This window comes from Schistocerca cancellata, chromosome 9, assembly GCF_023864275.1.
Source record: "Schistocerca cancellata isolate TAMUIC-IGC-003103 chromosome 9, iqSchCanc2.1, whole genome shotgun sequence".
Lineage (NCBI taxonomy): Eukaryota > Metazoa > Arthropoda > Insecta > Orthoptera > Acrididae > Schistocerca > Schistocerca cancellata.
In genome coordinates this window covers 1,014,363-1,035,982 of record NC_064634.1, presented here as the reverse complement: position 1 = coordinate 1,035,982, position 21,620 = coordinate 1,014,363, and the positions used below count along the sequence as shown (strand labels likewise).

Genomic DNA, 21,620 nt, shown 5'->3' with positions numbered 1-21,620 from the left:
GCCACGATCTTCCGGCATTACTTGTTGCACGAGCTGCAGGTGGGAGGGTTTCAAATGTAGCCCCTGTCCCAAAATTTCCATAGTGTACGCGGTTTTACAATTTCGAGCTTATGTGGACCATCGGATTTTTTAATTGCACATAATACTTTCCTTCGTCCTCTCCGCGGTTGCATCTGACCCACTTGATCGACGCACACTTTCCTGTTTGCAGAGACAACCAGGTCCGTAAATTGTCGATACCAGTGCACGATGTCCCGTTCACGTGGCAGTACTTTTCCGTAATTCCCTCTGAATGCTTGCTGGACTGTTGCAACTGATAAACACCTCGCATATCTTATCACAAAAACTCTTTTCTTGCCTTGTCGCCATTTTCTCAAGGCACTGCAGTCGTAACGCCAACTGGTGGGCACGATGCAAACTCGGCGCGTTTACGGCTCTTTCACGCGTCGATCACATTTGTGCATAAAGTGCTTTGGAAAATATATAACTTTGAAGACGAATGAGTCATTTACAAACAGGTGAAAAAAGTCGTGGGATTGTTTCTAATGTCGTGTCGAGCCTCGTTTTGCTCGGCCTAGTGCAGCAGCTCGACGTGGCGGGGACTGAGCGAGTGTCTGGGAGGCCGCCACTGCGGAGATACTGGGCCGTGCTGCCTCCACAGCCGTCCGTAATTCCGAAAGTACCGCCAGTGTAGGATTTTGTGCACGACCTGACCTCTCTATTATGTCCCACAAATGTTCGATGGGATTCACGCCGGACGATCTGAGTGGCCAAATCATTTGCTCGAATTCTCCACTATGTTCTTCAAACCAGTCGCGAGCAATTGCTGGCTGGTGACATGGCGAACCCCATGAATGGCTAGAAATGGTCTCCAGGTAGCCGAACATAGCCATTTACAGTCAATGATCAATTCAATTAGACGGGAAGACGCAGTCCATTCTACGTAAACACAGCCCACACCAATATGAGCACACCACGAGCTTGCAGAGTGCTTTGTTGACAACTTGGCTCCATGACTTCATGGGGACCGCCCAGCACTCTAACCTTACCATCAGCTTTTACCAGCCGCCATCGGGAATCGTTTGGCCAGGCCATGATTGTGCACTTGGAGAAATTTCTCTGCCACAGAATAATTGATAAAAACAAAACTAAGAGTGATACGGAGGTGTGAGCTGGCACTCATGAACAGAAAGATATGTAAAACTAAATTATCTAGACACGCCACAAAAATATATGATAGTTTAAAACCTATTGTCGTCTTAAAAATTGTAAATTCGTGAAAGTTCAAAAGCTAATTTCTTGGCAATGCTTTGGCCGATTAATATGAACAAAGTGTGTACGGATGCGGCTAGTAGAGCTGCATCGAGCAATCATAGCCAGTTTAGCAGAATCTGTAACATTTTTAAATGACATGTCGGAATATGGGATTCGACTGAGAGAAACTGTCTTTCTGGTAATAAATAAATTTAAAGAGACAAAATTAGCAGCAGCATTCTAAAGTTTAAAGAGGTAAATGAGTAATTATGTGTTTTTATTTGTTTATTTATGTTTAGTATCAAAAATCCTGGAAAAGCAATGGCACGCCCCAAGAAAATTATTATTATTTTTTATTTTATTTACATTTTCTTTGCGTGGAGCCATCGTAATGATGGCTTTTCCAAACATCAGACTTAATACTATGGTTATATTTACACTTATAAAATACACTATATTCTGTAACTGTTGCTTCTTATGTCTATTTTTTACATTCATCACATTACAACTGATTTCCTAATGCCTCATGTTACAATCACTATCTTTAAAATTCGTTGAAAGAATATAAACATTTTTCTGTTAGAAAAGATTTTAATTTTGTTTCAAAAACATTTCCCATGTATGTTCTTAGAGCGTTTGGAAGCTTTTTATACCAAATCAAACCACTGATATTTGGACTTCTATCAGTCATTTTTAACATTGTTCTGTTTCAGAAATAGTTACACTTTGTTCTAGTGTTGTGGTCATGTACATCACTGGCCTCGATAGCTTCTGTTGGTTGACTTATAAAAAATACAACTATTTTGAAGATGTACAGAGAATATATTGTCAGATATTTGTGCTGCACAAACACTTCACGACGTGAATCTCTATGTCCCATCCCATGTATATGTCTTACTGCTCTTTTCTGTAGTAGTAGTAGTAGTAGTAGTAATAGTAGTACTATTTTGAAATGTAGATCAGTTGCACAGCCCCATAGTTCAATTCTGTAATTGAGAAAGGGGTAAAGCGTTCCATAATATACTAATTTAAGTGCTTGGGTGCTTAGCTGGGAACTATCTTTGCGAGCTGGCTGAGGAGATACATGGCAATACTGACTTTTCCGCATATGAAATTAATGTGGAATGTCGACAGCAAATTTTCATCAACTCACACCCAGGAATTTACAGTTACCATTTCCTGTTGCAGAGATATTACACACACTATTCATATTGTTGTAGTGAGAACTGCCTGTTTTAAATGCCAGTAGTTGAGATTTGGTGACATTCACCTTGAGTCCCTGATCATTGAAGTATTTTGTTACACCACTAGTAGCAAGAGATTCTAGCTCATTAGATTCTCTCCCACAGAATAAGATTGACATGTCATCTGCATAGCTTACAATATGGGAGTTAATAGGTTGTGCAATGTCTTTAATATATATAAGTAAGAAGGGTCGAACGATTGAGCCCTGTGGTACACCTTGTAACACAGGTTCACTTGTGGACTTGGGGTTCATGATTTTATTATCTAGTTTGTATGACAATTTAGTGCTTTGCTTACGATTCAGCAGGTATGTGGTTACAGGATTCGTGGCTTGATCCCCAGTACTATAAGATTTTAGCTTTTTCAGAAGTACCAAATGGCTCTTGTCAGATCCAAAAATATACCTGCAGTCTGCATCTTCTGGTCCAACAGACAGTAAACTTCATGGATGAACTGTGTAACTGCTGTGGTTGTACTTAGCTCTTTTCTGAAGCTATGCTGCGAATCTACAAGCAGTTTATGTTTTGTGAAAAAGGCACTTAGCTGAGAAAGTGCACTCCCTACTAAGTATACTCTTTCACAATCCCTAAATTTAATATTAGCAGAAGATTAATGGATGGCTGAACTGGTCCACAAAGTGGTTTATATTTTCAGATATAAGGTTTTGCTTCTCTCCTGGAGCAGGGGCACGGGGGTTGTGGTTGGGGCCTCTCTTCATGTTTTCTCAGTCTGGGATCAATGACCACTCCCCCTTGCAAAGACCAATCTTTTACCCCTCTGTTTTCCCAGTTTTTATATTTTGGCTACCGTTTTTTTGCCTTCTCCTGCATGTGTCTTAACTTCCTCATTTTTATAGTTTGACTCCTCTGACTGGATCCGTCCACTTTTAGCACACCCTCTCTCTTCTGTGTATAGCTTCGGATTTGCAGGGCTAATGCCCTCACCGTTTAGTACTGTAACCTTCCTCTCAATTAATCGATCCTAATCCTCTCCAGTCCTTTTCCTTCCTCTTCAATTCTTCTGCCAGAAGAAAGAACCTGGAGGAGAGGCGCTGTGTGGACCTCACCAGCAGTTGAACTCCTGTGAGGAGATTGTATTTGGTATTTGGAGCTTGCTGTGAACAGTTCAAAAATGGTTCAAATGGCTCTGAGCACTATGGGACTCAACTGCTGAGGTTATTAGTCCCCTAGAACTTAGAACTAGTTAAACCTAACTAACCTAAGGACATCACAAACATCCATGCCCGAGGCAGGATTCGAACCTGGGACCGTAGCGGTCTTGCGGTTCCAGACTGCAGCGCCTTTAACCGCACGGCCACTTCGGCCGGCTGTGAACAGTTATCTGTGCACACATGTTCATGTTGTATCTTCATTTTGCAATACAGTGTTTTATAGCAACATTATTCCGCTTTCTGTGATTCATTGCAAGCAAGCAATCCGGAAACTCCACACCATTTTAAGAACCAAGAGTCTCTAAAATATTTGTAATCCATCGTTACATATAAAGTTCAGAGTGGTAGAGTCAGAGTCAGACCCAACGTCGGCACATAGTATACTCTTCTCCAGAAGCACCAAAGGAGCCACGAACTTTAGCTTCCCCTTCCTTTTGGCGATCATCATCTGTTGTCACGTGCATTCTCTCCGTTAGACACTGTGACAAGTTTTGGATTTTACCCGGGTTACTAGTGTGTAGTTAGACATCAAGAATTGTACACTACCACCTAGAGTTGTGTACTACTACCTTTCTTCCTAGAGCCTAAGTAGTTTTCACCCACTACCAAGACTTGAATCACTACTTCTACTCTGAGAACCAGCCCTCTAGCTTCATCTCAGCTGTAGAGATAAGTTTATTATAAGAGCTTTCGACAGATAAAAAAATGTTTGGATAGTTGCATAAAGACATTGTGATTTATGGAACATTTGAGAAAAGAAAATAACGTAAGGCCCTGATGAAGGCTAGCTGCAACGCTGGCCGAAACGTTGGCGCATTTTAAATTACGACGATGCGGTCTGATACCCTGGAGAATTTTATTGAAGAAGAAAATAACAGATTATTTTAAAATGTTGGTTTATATTTTTATTGTAATATTCTAGTGTTTTTACTTTTTGAATATTGTACATAGCACCTAAAGCAATCTCAGTTATGTAGTACAAAAAACGTAATTACATACAAAACTTCTGTAAGTAGGTAGAAAATACGAAAAGTATTTTTTTTGAACAATTATTAATTAGCGAACAGTCTGCATTAGGTCACTCCATGGTTTTCTCTGATATTTGAGACGAACATAAAGTACTCTTATACCACTTTATTTTGTGTCCGTTTTTATATCAAGAGGTAGTTTCTGCTCCAAGAAAAATAAATAAATATAGAACATTGGTGTCTCATTTCCTCTCTAATCACTCTGCCTGCAGCTGGCAGACTTCACTTCGATCCATCCTACAGCTTGTTACAGTCTGCAGGTCCCTGGGACCTCAACTTGACAGCTTCTAATCCTTCTTAGCTCCTTTCCCCTTCTTTGAGGCTGAGCCACTCTTGCTGGAAATAAGCCTCACAATGACCTTCACTGCCACGACTGCTGCCGCTACAGCTGCTGCTGCGCACGCCAGCAGGAAGAGGACGACATCTAGCAGCAGGTGCTGGTACCACGTCAGGTCCAGAGCCGCAGACCGCATGTGGCGGGCCCCTCCGTGGCGCAGTACGTACTCTATGGAGTTGATGGCCGTATCCAGAGGCTTCTCCGGTCGGTCGTGGAACAGCCTAGAGTACTTTTTTGCGTTCTCCATATATCTGAAATAATAATTTTATACATGTACCCAGTACAATTAGTGTGCAAGGAGAGAAAGAAAAGGAAAAAAAATAATGATATAAAATTGGTTTCAGGAGTGTGTCAACAATAAAATGACTGAAATAAATTCTCTGACCACAAATATCTTAGCATCAGCTGTACTAGATGTACTACCTACTGGTGACACACAAACATTTGTGCCGGACTGGGACTCGATCCTGGATTTCCTGCTTATCGTGGGCAGTCACCTTAACCACTTCGACTATCCGTGCATGCCTCGCAGACTGACCCAAACTTCCATGTACCACACTGTCCACATTCCTATACAGTAATCCCCTAAATTCATCACTTAATGCTCACAGCTTTACCCCGTATTCATGCGCCAGTGAGAACGAGACTATGAGCATTAAGTAATGAGTGCAAGGGACTACGGTCAGGGTATGTTGACAGTGTGACATGTAGAAGTTTGGGTCGGTCTGGAAGGCATGCAGGGAAGAACGAAGAGTTTAATACAAACTCTTGCGGTTATCAGGAAATTTGGGTTCGGGTCCTGGTCGAGCACAAATTTTCATGTCACTAGTAGGTAGTACATCTGTACTCAATACAGCTGATGCTAAGGTATTTACAGTCAGCGAATTTATTTCAGACAACTGTCAATCATCATTAATCCTAGCAGTACCAAGGCATTTTCCACAAAGCACATTACCAAAGGGATGTGGGAGGGAGGGAGGGGGGAGGGGGAGTTGGTGTACTTTATGCCTACTGTAAAATGTTGAAAGAAGCAAAATTCGTTAACTGTTGTTGAATTACATGAACAACATACTTTTCAGACAGGTGCTGATGTATAAGTAGGGTCCTGAATTTGAAAACAGCTTTTAGCACACTCTTAGCAACATCAATAATGTGTACTTCTGTCTTAACGACCACTACGAAAAAAATTTAAAAAATGCAAATTTTGTTCATTGTTGGTTGACTTTTACTCTCAACTGATGAGTAAGTAGGGCCCTGAACCTCAAAATACTGAATACAGCTTTCATTGGGGAAAGTAACATCTGTTACTGAGGTTTAAAATTTTGGTTAAGTTTAACTGAAAAATTTAAAACCTCATACAGAATCAGGTAGAAGAATTAACTAAAAACAATAAAATTAGAAAACCGACTCTGCTCTATTTTGCTGTACGATCACTGTAAGTTATAAAACAAATGACACCAATTACATGTAAATATGTTCAAAGGTTAAATATTCTATTCAGAATGGGAGAAGCCTGTACCACTCAAATGTTAATGGAAAGTGACGTCACAATGAAGTTTCGTGGTGGCATCGACTTTTACGGAAGTAAGGTGTGTGAATGGGGATGAGCGTGTTGCAGGGGGTGTTGGGGGCATTCGTAGCTTATTCAGTGCTCAGTAGTGAAGCGGTGAGGCATCCCCTTTAACAATACAGCACCATGATCGTGTTGATACGATACCAGCAGCTAGGGACACTAATTCTACTTAGTCCCACCGTGACGCAAAAGTAATGTTGCGTCTGCTCTGCGCTGTGAATGGAACTGATGTGAGTGGTTGCTGTTTTCAATATTACAGTAAAGGTTACGTGGAGGACTCCCTTTGCGTCAGGGTGTCACAACAACTAACATTTCACACTCTTACCCCGGAAATGGAAATGACTTGTAGGTTATAGACCAGTGAATAGGTCACATCTTTGTTTTCCAATCAGACTCATGTGTATACTTTGCAAGAAACTGCCTCATTTCTTTTCCTGTCAAAGTAGTTACACACCTTTCACTTTGTCAGTTCAGGACGACAAATATGTAGTTAATACGTAGATCAATAATAAAGCCTTCTGTTGCTGTATTCCAATTAATTAGACCGTGTCTGTTGATTCACTCATGGAACTAAATCCATACTATATATGTCTTCTAGTTACCGTATGTTTACAGAATATTACGTGGCCTCCACGCCTTAGAAATGAAATGCAGTATTAGCATGTGCGCTCCAAAAATAGTGCATGTGGAATTTAAATGCATGTGTAATTGCCTCTGCATAAAAAGAAACAAGATAATTTGTTGCAAAGTGTACAATTTAGTCTCATAAAAAAAACCGGAACTTGTCACACAGCTCTAGTATCACATCCATATGTTAGTGAATACATGAACCTACTTATATAAGCACATCATTTTTAACACTCATTTTCGGATTACCTTCGCGAATTTCCCAGTTAACGTGGATGGGGTTCAGATGACTAATCTTGGAATTTGTTCATCCCTGCTCCCTGGCATGGTCAAAAAATTGAACACACTGATCACAGACAGACAGATGTGTATAACATAAAATGTTAAACAACTTACAACAATTAAATTAATAAGAAAGTACCAGAATGTTTTACAAATGCGTTGGTGTCCAAAAATATTTGAAAATAGCAGGACTCAAACGTGCTCCTTTTGAGTTGATAACTAGGGCCTACATGCCTTTATCCACTACACTGCAGTGAAGTCACACAACTTTAACAGAAATTCACTTCTGACAAATTGTATCAAAAGTGACATGTTTGTGATAAATATTCAATGCACAATTGCCGTGAAACGACATAGTGTCACAGTTGGTAAGTTAAAATACAAAAACAGTGAAATACATAAGTAAAGACGACGAAAACCAATACGACGTCTCCGGAGTTCTTTATTTGTCGACTGCTATCGAGTTTTCATGGAAGACACGACATTTTGACATCATTTCCCAGGAAGCTTCGAGTGACACTGGTTTCTCCCTTACAGAACACATCTGTTCTGATGTTGTATTTTCATGAGAAATACTGGATATCAATGAGTGACAAAGACGCCTCTGTTACAAAATTATTTTCATTTTCTTTTTCTGATATTTCAAACATCTCAAAAGTAAAGACACTTGAGCTAATTTCGACTTGAACTTAGATTATTTACTGAGCAGTTAACCGAACTAACACAGGACAGCCGCTGAGGCTAAACAATATCTTCGAGGCGGAAGAAAACGTCAATACATATCCATGACATCAACAAGGTTACTTTGCAACAGCAGTGTTTGGTATTGTTGAGAGTAGAAGAAATGGCTACTTCAGTTCCCAACTGACCGAAAATTTGCAGTAAGTAGCAACTCCAGTACAAATTTAGAAATGGCTGCTAATGAAATTGTGACTGACATTAATAAATGGTCTAAAGGTGTAGTTAAATTTTGGAAAGACCCACTATATGCAATTCAGAATCTGTAAGAGATTTCCTTCCAGCATTGGTTTAACGTGAAGACATGCAGATTGAAGAGGTTGACAATGTTAAACTTCTGGAATTAAAACTCGAAAATAAATTCAGTTTTGAAGATCATAACACAGAATTGCTGAAGCTCCTAAACAAGCCTTTACTAGCGATGAGAATGATCTCAGGCGAAAGAGATATTAAAAAAAACTTGCATACTTCGCTTCCTTTCTTTCTAGTATGCCATACGAGATCATATTGTGGGGTAACTCGTGATACCGATCAAAAGTTTTTAGCGTGTAATAAGACTCACTTATGGTGTAAATTCAAGAACATCATGTAGAAACCTGTTCAAGGAACTTTGAATTGTAACCACTTCTTCTCAGTATATTATTCCTTAATGAAATTTGTTGCAAGCAATATATCTCTATTTCCAACCAATAACTCAATACATGGTATCAATACCAGCAATAAGAACAATCTACATGAAGACCTAAAATCACTTAGTATTTCAGTTTTGACAGCACTTGGTCGCCGGCCGTTGTGACCGTGCACTTCTAGGCGCTTCAGTTTGGAACCACGCGACTGCTATGGTCGCAGGTTCGAATCCTGCGTCGGGCATGGATGTGTGTGATGTCCTTAGATTAGTTAGGTTTAAGTAGTTCTAAGTTCTAGGGGACTGATGACCTCTCTCTTCTTCACAGCATGGCTTCAGGAAAGGCTATTCAACTGAAAGTGCAATATTTGAATTTCTTAATGAAATCTATACTAAACTGGATGGAAGTGAGTTTGTGACAGGCATATGTCTTGATTTATCTAAAGCTTTTGACGTCATTGACCATAGTGCGCTACTGCAGAAGCTTGACCAGTTAGGAATTAGAGGTATATCCAATGAGTGGCTCAAGACATACCTATGTGGTCGCAAACAGGTGGTTGAAGTGCAATATACTGACCATAACAAAATCAGCTACTACTATTCAGGATATGAAAATGTGAAATATGGTGTTCCTCAAGGATCAGTATTAGGATCCATTCTGTTTCTCCTCTATGTCAATGATCTTATGTATAACAACTATTGCCAAACTTCCCTCCAATTAGCAGACAATACAAGCTTCCTTATTAGTGGTAAAACAGAAGAAAAACTAAAAGACTCCGCTATTCAAACAATGAACAGTGTAGAACAGTGGTTCAGCTACAACAAGCTAATTATAAACATAGAAAAGACAGTAGCACTGAATTTCTATAATGTAAAAGGAAGACACCACCCAAACATAGAAATAGAACTTAGGGACAGAGTTCTTGAAAGTGTTGACAGCTCCTAATTTCTGGGACTCTGGCTCCAGAACAACATAAAATGGGAGGTACATATTGAATATTTGCAAAGAAAACTAAGCAAAACCTGTTGCATGATACGGATCTTAAAAAACTGTTGCAGCAAAGCCAGCCTGTTAAATGTATACTACTTCTATGTGCCTTGTGTAATTAAATATGGCATAATCTTCTGGGGCAATACAACAACAAATATTAAAATTTTCAGGATGCAAAAGAGAATACTAAGAATTATTGAAGGGGTAAACAATACGAAATTGTGCAGACCCATATGCAAAAAACTGTCAGTTCTTCCTCTTCCTTGCGTTTTTATCTATGAAACATCAGTTTTCATCAAACAATATATCGATAGACACCCAGGTATCTTATTAAAAATGAAGATATACGTGCACACAATACAAGACAAAAATCTGATCATGTGAAACAGGTGAGAACATCATTGTGCCAAAAAGGCACACTACATACTGGGATAAAGATTTTCAATAATCAACCTAAACATATTAAATCAATAGGTAAACTCTGTAGTTTTAAAGTTGAAGTAAAGGCATATTTAATTGATCATTTCTTTTACAGTCTGACAGAATATATAAAAGCCAAACAACAAAAATAAATATGCATTATTAATATTCTAATTTGTTTGTTTACTGTAATGTTTCTTGTATTTATGAATGTGTGCTAAATTACTTCAATAACTAGTTCTTAGGATTGCAATACAAACTTTATTTTATCTTGTAAATACCTAACCATGTCCAATATCCTTGTACATATTCTATACATATAGGATTTGAAGGACTAAATAAATAAAATAAATAAAAAAAAATAAGATGCTAAGTCCCATAGTGCTCAGAGCCATTTGAACCATTTGAGCACTTCGTCACAACAGTCAAGAGGCTTATACCAAATGAGAATGAACAGAGTTGCTAAAACTTTGCTATCGAACCCCTGTCTTGTATATTATGTTTTGATGCGTTAATCGACGTTCACTATTATTGTTTTGAAATCGTTTTAGATACTTGTTTTTCTTCTTCCATTGGCTATTCTAGCCACTGTTAATACAAGTTTGGTAATCTCTCACCAGAGTGCATTAGGATGCGGTAACGTAAGTATCCGTTCATCATAAGACAATGATTGGTCAGAAGCCGTAGCACACGTACTGTGGTGTTGTTACGCTCTTGGAAGTAGGTCCTACTTATGTATGAGATACCTTATTACTAAGTTACGTTAAATGAAACTTTAAGATATTCAACTGTATTAACAGTCATCAACGTTTATCTTAATCTCGCTTTAGCTACGTAGTTTTTATTTAAAAAATCGTTTACAGTCACAGCTTCTGCGGCGTTGTTCGATTGTCGCACTGTTAATGTGCAGCATGAAAATGGCTGAGCCGGCTTTCTGTTCAGTAGTCAAACACGTGCGTGGAACGCGGTTAAAAAGTGCCGAGAAATAGGCTGCCCTTAATCTATTTCATAAATTTACGGAGATAATAGGCTTTGAAGTTTTCCCAGTGACGTATATAATGCAGTTGTTACACAATCGCACCTTGAATGTGTAGCGCAGTTGCTAGCGTAATGGAATGTGAACCAGTTGAGGTTAAACGTGCGTTGATTAAAATCTTCCTGGCATCATCGTTGTTTTTTTTTCTCTCGTTCAATGTGAAATACCCACATCTCGTAATTATAAAACTCATCATCATTTTTTATGAATAATGGACGTCTTCTTGTTTCTAATTACATAAAGGACGCGAAATTCCTGTTTCCATTTCAAATACAAATTCTTATAACTATCGTTGTATTGTTGAAGAAAACATAACAATTTAATTTTTAAGGCAAAAATGAAAATCCAAATCCTCTTTATTTGGACTATGTCTATCGTTTTATACCACAGAGGTAGATAAGTATCGCAGACACATAAAGAACAATCATTTTCCCAGCATCGTGCAAATCATACAAATGCTGCATTGTTACATTTTTTTACTGTACCATTACAATATGAACCCAACAGAACTGGTCTGGAGCCAAGCTGCGGGATTTGGCCCGAGAAGTAAGAAAGACTAAGCTGCCAGTGGTACTGGAACTTTAACGCAAGCAGCTTTTTCACACGTCACTGCCGAACGCTGGCGGTATGTGTAACGGCTCGTCATAAAAGAAAAAATGTAGCGCCTGGTTGGCTTCGTGGATTCTGTTGTTGATAGGCTCGTTATCAACGTAGCAGGTGACACTTCCAGAATAGAAATATATTTATCGGATTCCGATAAGGAAGGAGCTAAGAGATTATCAGACAACTGACTGTAAGTAATACCTTCAGTGGCTTCACTATTTAACCATACGGTGAAATCCTTCAATACTCTCTTACGTTACACACAGCTTATGCAGAAAAGTTACCCTCTGCGTTACCTAAAAACGATAACGTGTTGCGGTTTTCGTCTAGTCGTTTAAGGAGCGTATTATGGGAGATTTGCAGCGTATTATTTCATTCAGCTTAAAGATTTAATGACATTCGAAGCTGTATTGCTCCTCTGCTCGTCGCTTTTGACAAGTGAACTGCAGCTGGTCACGCCACTGCAGACTAGCTGTACCAGATGACCGGCCAGTGTCGTCCAAGTTAAACGTGCCGGTAAAGCCGTTGTCCCGTATTGTCGCTAAGTCGGCGTGCGCGTAACGCACAACACAAGACGTGCCCTTATTGTCGTACGTGACAGTACTCGAGACAGCTTGGGTGCAGTCCCATGTGAAACGCAAATCCAATGGGGTTCCAACAAACGCGGAAGGATACACAGTGCAGTGTTTACATTTCGTTTATTCTTAAGATGAACGGATTATAACGAAAGTTTGACGAACGATTAGTAGAACAAAGCGCGCGAAATATGATCCGTTACTTTAGTTTCCTTGCTTGCTAATTGTGTTCGCGGTAAACGTGCGTTATTTTTGTGGTTGTGTTTCTTTACTTGGGGTACTGTGCGTGAGTGAAGTGAGCTATACTATCTTACGATTAACTGCAGCGTTTCACGAATATGAATTAGGTGTGTAATTTATTAGGTAAAAATTTGGAGCATGCCGATAGGATAAAGGTGAAAGCTCAGATCCGAAAAATCAGTCAAGAACAAAAACAGTGTAAATCCCGGCAAGGGTATAAACGACATTTTAACACAACAATGTAAAATGCAGCTGAGTGGTTGTGCGGTTGTGAAGTGAAATACGCATTTTTCTGTTTCGCCTGTCTCGTGATAAACAGAAGTGATAGTGCCTGGACTGAGGTTGGTACTACAGACTTAAAAAAGTTTTCACGCAAAGGTGAGAAAACACGATTCTTTTGAAAAACATGTAAATGGTTTTATTGAACTTTTCAGTGCTAAGGAAAGTGGACATTATGTGACAACTAGATAGTGGTTACCGCCGTAACGTAAACACATACAATGAAAAGTCTCAAAAACCGGTACATCTTGAGTAAACTGACAGATTGCATTAAATTTTGCAGCAAATTCGACCTGGCCTTAAGGCGCCATGACGAAACAGGAAATTGCAAGAACCCAGGAAGTTTTCGAGGACTAGTTGATCTGACTAGAACTCTACGGCGTCTTGAAGCAGCGTATTGGAAAACCGGGTTTCCTTAGGCCTCTCCAAAGCAATTCAAAATGAACTGTTGGATTTAATTTACTAGGTGTGCCTAAATCTGATCAGGAATGAACTGTCGAAGACACATTTCCTTGCTATCGAAGTGAACGAAACCATTGACTGTGAAAATTTGTCAAACTGGTCGAAATAATTCGCGATGAGCTGCTGGGGCACATTAACGATAGATTTATTTCCTTTGTACGACCAAAAAGTCGCGCTGCAGAAGGTGTAACTACGGCTGTTCTCAGCAAGCTGGAGAGAATGAACGGCAATGAAACATCTGAGAAACTGAGAGCTCAGTGTTACGTCCCTGCTTCTGTTAAGAGCGGCACCAGAAGTGGAATTCAAATCAGGATTAAAGAGGTGTATAAATATGCTGCTTCATTCACTGTTACGCACATCAGTTAAATTTAACTGTTAAACGTTGTGTGACAGGCAATAAGCAAATGCGGATCTTCTTCAGCAACTTGGAAGGAATTTGTACCCCTTTTTTCCCAGTCTCCTAAACACACAGCCGTTCTTGACGATATAGTGTAGAAACGTGTTCCTACTTGCCCTCAGTCAATCCGGTGGAATTTCAAATCACTGAGCGTAACAGCTATACACAAATACCAGAAGGAAAGTTTTGTGGGTGGAAAATGTCATTGGTGATGATAGTAATAATTAGAAGACAATTAACAAGGCTATGAGGCTCAAAGGTTTCCTGCAAGACGGAGATTTCGTCTTCTGGCTACATTTTTTTAAAAATAAAGTCCTGCCTCGTTGTGACATTCTCTTCAACGGACTCCAGCAAAGGAATATTGATGCAGTGAAAACCGTTGAATATGTATCTCAGTTCGGGGCTTCTGCCCAGCATGTTAGGGCCGTTTCACTGAATCAAGAAACGTCTGAGACGGCAACGTGACTCAGATCGGTGATTGATTCGGTTGTAAGGATCACTTGTCAGTTACACAATTCTTTGAACCGTCATTCTTCCCAAACATAAAATTGTTTTCGCAGAAAAGGAATTGAATGTAGCTGTCAATTTTTTAAAATTACAGTGTTTAGACTTAGGGCATGAAATGAATCCGAAATGATTTTATGAAAGGTGCTTCGACTTTGTTGAACTTTTTTTGTGAAAACAATTTGGCAAAAGAGTTTCCTGAAAGTGTTAAAATTCTGTTATTATTATTTCCAATGGGTGTAGTTGTATAAAATTGTTTGCACTTGGTCGCGGCAGATAGAAATACTTTGGAGTGCCGACTTGTGCACTTGTGAGATTTCCGTGGCTTCTGCAGTGAAGACGTAGTGTGAGTTTAGAAGTGAATATCCGGCGAGCTATGTTGTTGTTCATAACTAATTATGTGCAGTAGTAATCTATTGTTTCCCTGTTATTCAACTTATATTTTAATTCCATAATGAGATTTTTCTTTCTGCAGCGGAGTTTGCGCTGATATGAAACTTCCCGGCAGATTAAAACTATGTTCCGGACCATGACTCGAACTCGGGAGTTCGAGTCTTGGTCCGGCATATAGTTTTAATCTGCCAGGAAGTTTTATATTTAATTTATTTGCTGGACCATCGACACCAGTAAGTGTTTTGCAGAAATATACTACATTCTCAAAAAGAACTTCTACTATCGTACTCATCATTTAAAGTCTTTAAGATAGTACCTGCAGATTTTATTTAATTTCAGTCTTTCATTTAAAAATTTCTACGTTACATTCGCAATCGCCGAGTGATACAAACCTTCGACCATTCGATTCATGTGTATACTCATGTTGTATACTGTACACTCAGCAGTATTTGGCTCGTAACGCGGCATCCACGTATCCCAGCCCCTGGACAACGAAATCAGCCAAAACTTTTAATATTTCAACACCGAGTCAGAGGGAAAGTAGTTGAGGGCCACCATCACACCATTTCATTTTAATGTTCTTGAAAGCCCGCAGGTCCAGTCTCTTACAGGAGTTAAAAAAATAACGAAATGCAGGATCGAGTGACTGAATCTCACTTTGAACTCCACTGAACAGCTGTCATAGCCATTCATTACGTAATGTATCAAATGCGTGGTTGAATTGTTTTCGAAATGTAGTTACTCCGTGGAACTTGTGTAAGAAATAATTATTTCTACAGAATTACTGAGCGAGTTGGAGCAGTGAATAGCACACTGGACTCGCGTTCGGGAGGACAACGGTTGAAACCCACATCCGGCCATCCTAATTTAAGTTTTCCACGATTTCCTTACATTTCTTCAGGCAAATACCGGGATGGTTCCTTTGAAAGGGCACAACCGATTTCCTTCCCCATCCTTCCCTAATCTGATGTCTGATGGGACCAATGACAAAGCTGTTTGGTCCCTTCCCCACAAAACCAACCAGCCAACCACTAACGGATGTCTACAGAAACCCCTTTCAGCGGTTACGAGGCTTTGCCAATCTATCGTATTCACTTTTCATTGCAGTTAGTTTCTCAATGTGTCACGTTATTAATTAACACAGTGGAATAATGGGAAGGGCAGAGTATGAAGACGGGTGATTGGGGTTTAAATAACCCGTCTGTGAGTTGTTTATTAGAAATGGAGCACAGGCCGCTGCCTCCTCGAAGGAAACGTCCCAGTATTCACCTCAAGCATTTTATGGAAACCAAGGAAAACGTGAAGCTAGTTGGCTGGAAATCCCTGTTCCGGAATGAGAGTCCAGTACTTTTACAATGGCGACGCCATGATCGGTAAGGATGTAGTAGACTCAGCATTGAAATGTGCACTATCTACCTTAATAATTACAGCAAAATAAAATGAAAACTGGGAAACGAAATATTAAATTAAATACGAGCGGGGTTCAATAAGTACTGCAACACTTTTTTTCTCGCCCAGTTTCGGTTGAAAAAATGTGAAATTTGTTGAGGGACATCGTGGAATATCCCCGCTTCAGCCACTGTAGTTTGGTGGACTTCCGATAGTTGGGTGTGCTATACAGTGTTATTACAAATGATTGAAGCGATTTCACAGCTCTACAATAATTTTATTATTTGAGATATTTTAACAATGCTTTGCACACACATACAAAAACTCAAAAAGTTTTTTAGGCATTCACAAATGTTCGATATGTGCCCCTTTAGTGATTCGGCAGACATCAAGCCGATAATCAAGTTCCTCCCACACTCGGTGCAGCATGTCCCCATCAATGAGTTCGAAAGTATCGTTGATACGGGCTCGCAGTTCTGGCAATTTTCTTGGTAGAGGAGGTTTAAACACTGAATCTTTCACATAACCCCACAGAACGAAATCGCATGGTGTTAAGTCGGGAGAGCGTGAAGGCCATGACATGAATGGCTGATCATGATCTCCACCACGACCGATCCATCGGTTTTCCAATCTCCTGTTTAAGAAATGTCGAATATCATGATAGAAGTGCGGTGGAGCACCATCCTGTTGAAAGATGAAGTCGGCGCTGTCGGTCTCCAGTTGTGGCATGAGCCCATTTTCCAGTATGTCTAGATACACGTGTCCTGTAACGTTTTTTTCGCAGAAGAAAAAGGGGCCGTAAACTTTAAACCGTGAGATAGCACAAAACATGTTAACTTTTGCTGAATTGCGAATTTGCTGCACGAATGCGTGAGGATTCTCTACCGCCCAGATTCGCACATTGTGTCTGTTCACTTCACCATTAAGAAAAAATGTTGCTTCACCACTGAAAACAAGTTTCGCACTGAACGCATCCTCTTCCATGAGCTGTTGGTACCGCGCCGAAAATTCAAAGCGTTTGACTTTGTCATCGGGTGTCAGGGCTTGTAGCAATTGTAAACAGTAAGGCTTCTGCTTTAGCCTTTTCCGTAAGATTTTCCAAACCGTCGGCTGTGGTACGTTTAGCTCCGTGCTTGCTTCATTCGTCGACTTCCGCGGGCTACGCGTGAAACTTGCCCGCACGCGTTCAACCGTTTCTTCGCTCACTGCAGGCCGACCCGTTGATTTCCCCTTACAGAGGCATCCAGAAGCTTTAAACTGCGCATTCCATCGCCGAATGGAGTTAGCAGTTGGTGGATCTTTGTTGAACTTCGTCCTGAAGTGTCGTTGCACTGTTATGACTGACTGATGTGAGTGCATTTCAAGCACGACATACGCTATACGCTTTCTCGGCTCCTGTCGCCATTTTGTCTCACTGCGCTCTCGAGCGCTCTGGCGGCAGAAACCTGAAGTGCGGCTTCAGCCGAACAAAACTTTACGAGTTTTTCTACGTATCTGTAGTGTGTCGTGACCATATGTCAATGAATGGAGCTACAGTGAATTTATGAAATCGCTTCAAACATTTGTAATAGCCCTGTACGTAGTCTTCAAAGTGGCGCCGGTAACGGACGTGCATTCCAAGCAAAGAGCCGTCATTGAGCTCCTTTTGGCAGAAAACCAAAGCATCACAAATTCATAGGTGCTTACAGAATGTGTACGGAGACCTGGCAGTGAACAAAAGCTCGGTGAGTCGTTGGGCGAAGCGTCTGTCTTCATCGCAACAAGGTGGCGCAAACCCGTCTGATCTGCCGCCTGCCAGCAGGTGACACACAGCTGTGACCCGCGCTATGTAGGAACGTGCGGACACTCTCATTTGAGGTGATCGACGGATCACACTCAAAGACTGAGACTCTGAAGGGATTATTCAGTTTGATGCCCTCCGTCATGGTGCAACGATCACCTCTGAAGTGTATTGTGCTATGCTCAGGAAACTGAAGAAATAACTTCAGCATGTTCGTCAGCACAGAAATGCAAACGGACTTCTGTTTCTCCATGACAACAGGAGGCCTCACTCGAGTCTGCACACACGAGAGGAGCTCACAAAACGTCAGGGGACTGTTCTTTCTCATCCACCCTATAGGTCGAATCTCGCACCTCCCGAATTCCAGCTGTTTGGTTTAAAGAAGGATGCATTCTGTGGGAAGCAAGAAGTATAACAAAGTGTATAGAAAAGCTACTCTCTGGTTCTGAGACTCTGAAGCTAACCCAGAGATATTGATTTCACGCATGGCAATTGTTTTCGCCCGAGAACTTCCAGCCGTTAGGAACAGTGGGTGTGATTTGTATCCTTACGGCACATATCGTGAAGTAATTTGTCCTACTATTAAGATAGAGCAATCGTGTTTAATTAAAACAAAATTTCATTTTGCATTTAAAAATATTTCTATGAACTTAACAATTATAGGGTGTGTGACGTTTGAAAGATTATTGCCTTTTGAGGGGGAACCATTTTTTGCAGGGTAAGCAGCGATTGTTTAGTAAGGGAAGGCTAGGAGGGGGTCGGGGAAGACTTGTTCTCGGGTGTCTACTAGTTGGGAGCAATTTTGCAGCACAGTCCTCGTAATACCAAAAGTGGCGTGATTTGATCCCTAGGTTGAGTGCCGTTGAAAATTGTTTAGACTTCTGTCGTGTGTACCATTTGCTGCTGAATCACAACACTAGAAATTACCTGGATTGTTATGGGGAGAACAGCGTCAGACATAGGTCAAAAGTAGGTATCTTGAGTTCCCATTACAGCTGTATTATAGCAAATGCTGGAAAAGAACAAGTATAAGGGAAAACACCTTGTTTGGTAATACTAAATTGACAGTAATCAGAGCATCATCTTTGTTTCCTGCTGGATTTAAGATTACATGCGGGAAAAGACAGCGTCCGAAACAGGAGTGTAGATTACTACTGTTTGTGACTATTGCGGCTTCAATGAAGAAGTATGTTGCGTAATTGTGGCTAATGATGACAGTGCTCCAGTAGGCGATGTCAAAAAGATTGTGGAAGTAGATGAGTTGCACATAACAACTCGAAAATATGGGAACGGGCGACTTCTCAAGAACGAAACTGAACAAATTTGGGTACTCGGTGGCATAGAAGGAGCATCAACAGAATGTTTCATTGTGAAAGTGTATTCCAGGAACAAATTAACTTTAAATTAATTTCATTTACGTGGCACCAAGCACATTACAAATGGATGGAAATCGTACAACGCTTTGAATGAAGAGGGATTTCACCACGAGTTTGTAATCCATTCAGTCTTCCGATCATCCGTGTGTGCACACACAGAACATAAAGCGATTATGGTAATCCCTGAAATCATCCGTCTGAAGAGAAGGACGATGGGGAGACCGAGATGATCTGTATTTTTCTATACAACTACTTCCACAATTTGCGGTTACATGGTATAAAACTTCCCTGTGAGATTTTGCCAGTTTTCTTAAGAGATATTGCTAGAATGCACCCTCGGAATTTCCCAGTACGAAGATATGGATGACAAGCAAGGTATTGGAATAACATGTAACGTCGTCATTGGACAATTTTCGTGCATTGTTTTTGTCGTTGCCAACGCTATAACCGAAATCCACATCTTCGTCTTTTGTTCTAATAGTTCCGATCGCTGTAAACAGAATCGATGTCTTGTTCCGCGACAGTCGCGCGTTCGATATATATCGCTTTCATACGTTCTTGGAAATTACCCAACAGCGATTTTCGAACAGCAAAGTGATGAAGTTGCGGTTGCTAGAGTTTAATATCTGCCAAACAACGTTCAGTTGAGCTTCGTGACCAGTGAAAATCTTTCTGACGTGGATGTTTCGTAGCGTGTTGCAGTACCATACCTATCGCAGAGAACAAGACGCAACAGCGCTGAGTCAAGCGGTGCCACAATAAGGGGGGGAACAGGAGTGGCTGGCAGCGAAGTGCGCACAGCAGCCTCGTCTCACAGGGCGTGCGTGACTCAGCGGAGGCGCCAGGCAGCGGCCACTCACAGCGAGATAACGTTTCTCGCATTGGGTAGCGACGCTGCTTATCTTGACCGTGATACCGGCGAATGTCTCCTTCCTCGCGAGATCTTCTCCGGTGTTTCGAGGGAGTGAGATGGCGCAGTAATTGGCACACTGGACTCTCATTTGGAAGGACGACGGTTCAAATTCGCGTCCAGCCACCCAGATTTAAATGTTTTCCGTGATTTCCCTAAATTGCTCCAGGAAGATGTCGCGATGGTTCCTTTGAAATGGCACAGCCAGTTTCCTTTTCCGTCCTGAAATCATTCGGAACGTGTGCTCTGTCTCTAATGACTTTTGTGTGGACGAGACGTTAAACCCTAAGCTTCCTTCCAAGGCCTAGAAACGGTGCTGTATGCTGCTTTGTCTCTATTCACCTGCGTCCACCCTTCAACCTCACGGTCATGCCGCGTCTCGAAAGGGCACGCAGATGTGTTTGCTGTGCCATCTTAACCCCCCCCCCCCCCTCCCCGGCTCAACTACTGTACGTCAAACGCACGCATCCGTAATTTGGAAGAAGCCTTGGTTACCGAAGTCACGGACGCAATAAGAGCGATACAACGAATGCCTCGCTGTCGTGACGGGCGAATCTGAGTTTTCTGCGTTGCCAAGGGAATATCACACAATGGCGTAAATAGTAATGACTGAATCTGTTTTGACATCTACCGAAAGTAAAATTTTCGTCGAATATGTACATTGGAAAAGTGCTTCTGGTTTTGTTGGAAGTACAGACTGTTGCCATATGCGGAACAAAACAATTGCGTCGAATGTCACGGCCAGACATGCGCTAATCTTTACAAGACAATGTGTGGTGTCGAGTTCCCCTTCGAAAAAAATGTTCAAATGTGTGTGAAATCTTATGGGACTTAACTGCTAAGGTCATCAGTCCCTAAGCTTACACACTACTTAACCTAAATTATCCTAAGGACAAACACACACAGCCATGCCCGAGGGAGGACTCGAACCTCCGCCGGGATCTGCCGCACACAGTTCCCCTTCGAGCTGTATTGCATTAAATGTAAGAAAAGGACATCAGCAAGGAAGAAGACTCGGTTTGACACGTCAAAACTGAGCATTGAAAAGAGTGTCGTTATCATTTCCTGCTTGATGAGAAGTTATGCATTAGGCGCCACTGCTTCTGAAAATCAAGTGTCTGTCACGACGGTCGGACTCTTACGGATTCTGTCACGAAGTGTGCTATGTCTGTGTCACAAACTAAAGTGCCCCACAGACGGTCATAACAAAACCGTAGAAACTGACGAGTCGAACCTCACGGCAAAGGACGGCTCCTGAGAAACGAAATCGAACACATGTGGGTCTTTGGTGGCATAGAAGAAGAATCGAAGAAGTGCTTTATACTTCATGTGTAGTCTCGGGATAAGGGTTCTTTTAGTGCCTCTGATAAGGCATTTTACTTTAC

At 41.0% G+C, this 21,620-nt stretch overlaps 1 protein-coding gene across 5 annotated transcripts in view; it reads right to left on the bottom strand.

Annotated features, from left to right (window-relative positions):
• LOC126100421 (UDP-glucosyltransferase 2-like) overlaps positions 1 to 21,620 on the bottom strand; it is a 206,339-nt gene that overhangs the window by 116,821 nt on the left and 67,898 nt on the right. The window contains exon 6 of one of the 5 annotated variants that reach the window (XM_049911024.1): positions 4,970 to 5,286. The exons of 3 other annotated variants lie outside the window; for them this stretch is intronic. In XM_049911024.1, coding sequence (XP_049766981.1) covers positions 4,986 to 5,286 — 301 coding nt within the window. In that variant the 3' untranslated portion in view covers positions 4,970 to 4,985. Of the gene's footprint in view, positions 1 to 4,555; positions 5,287 to 21,620 lie in introns of those variants that run through there. One more of the 5 variants, XM_049911023.1, reaches the window with a different exon arrangement.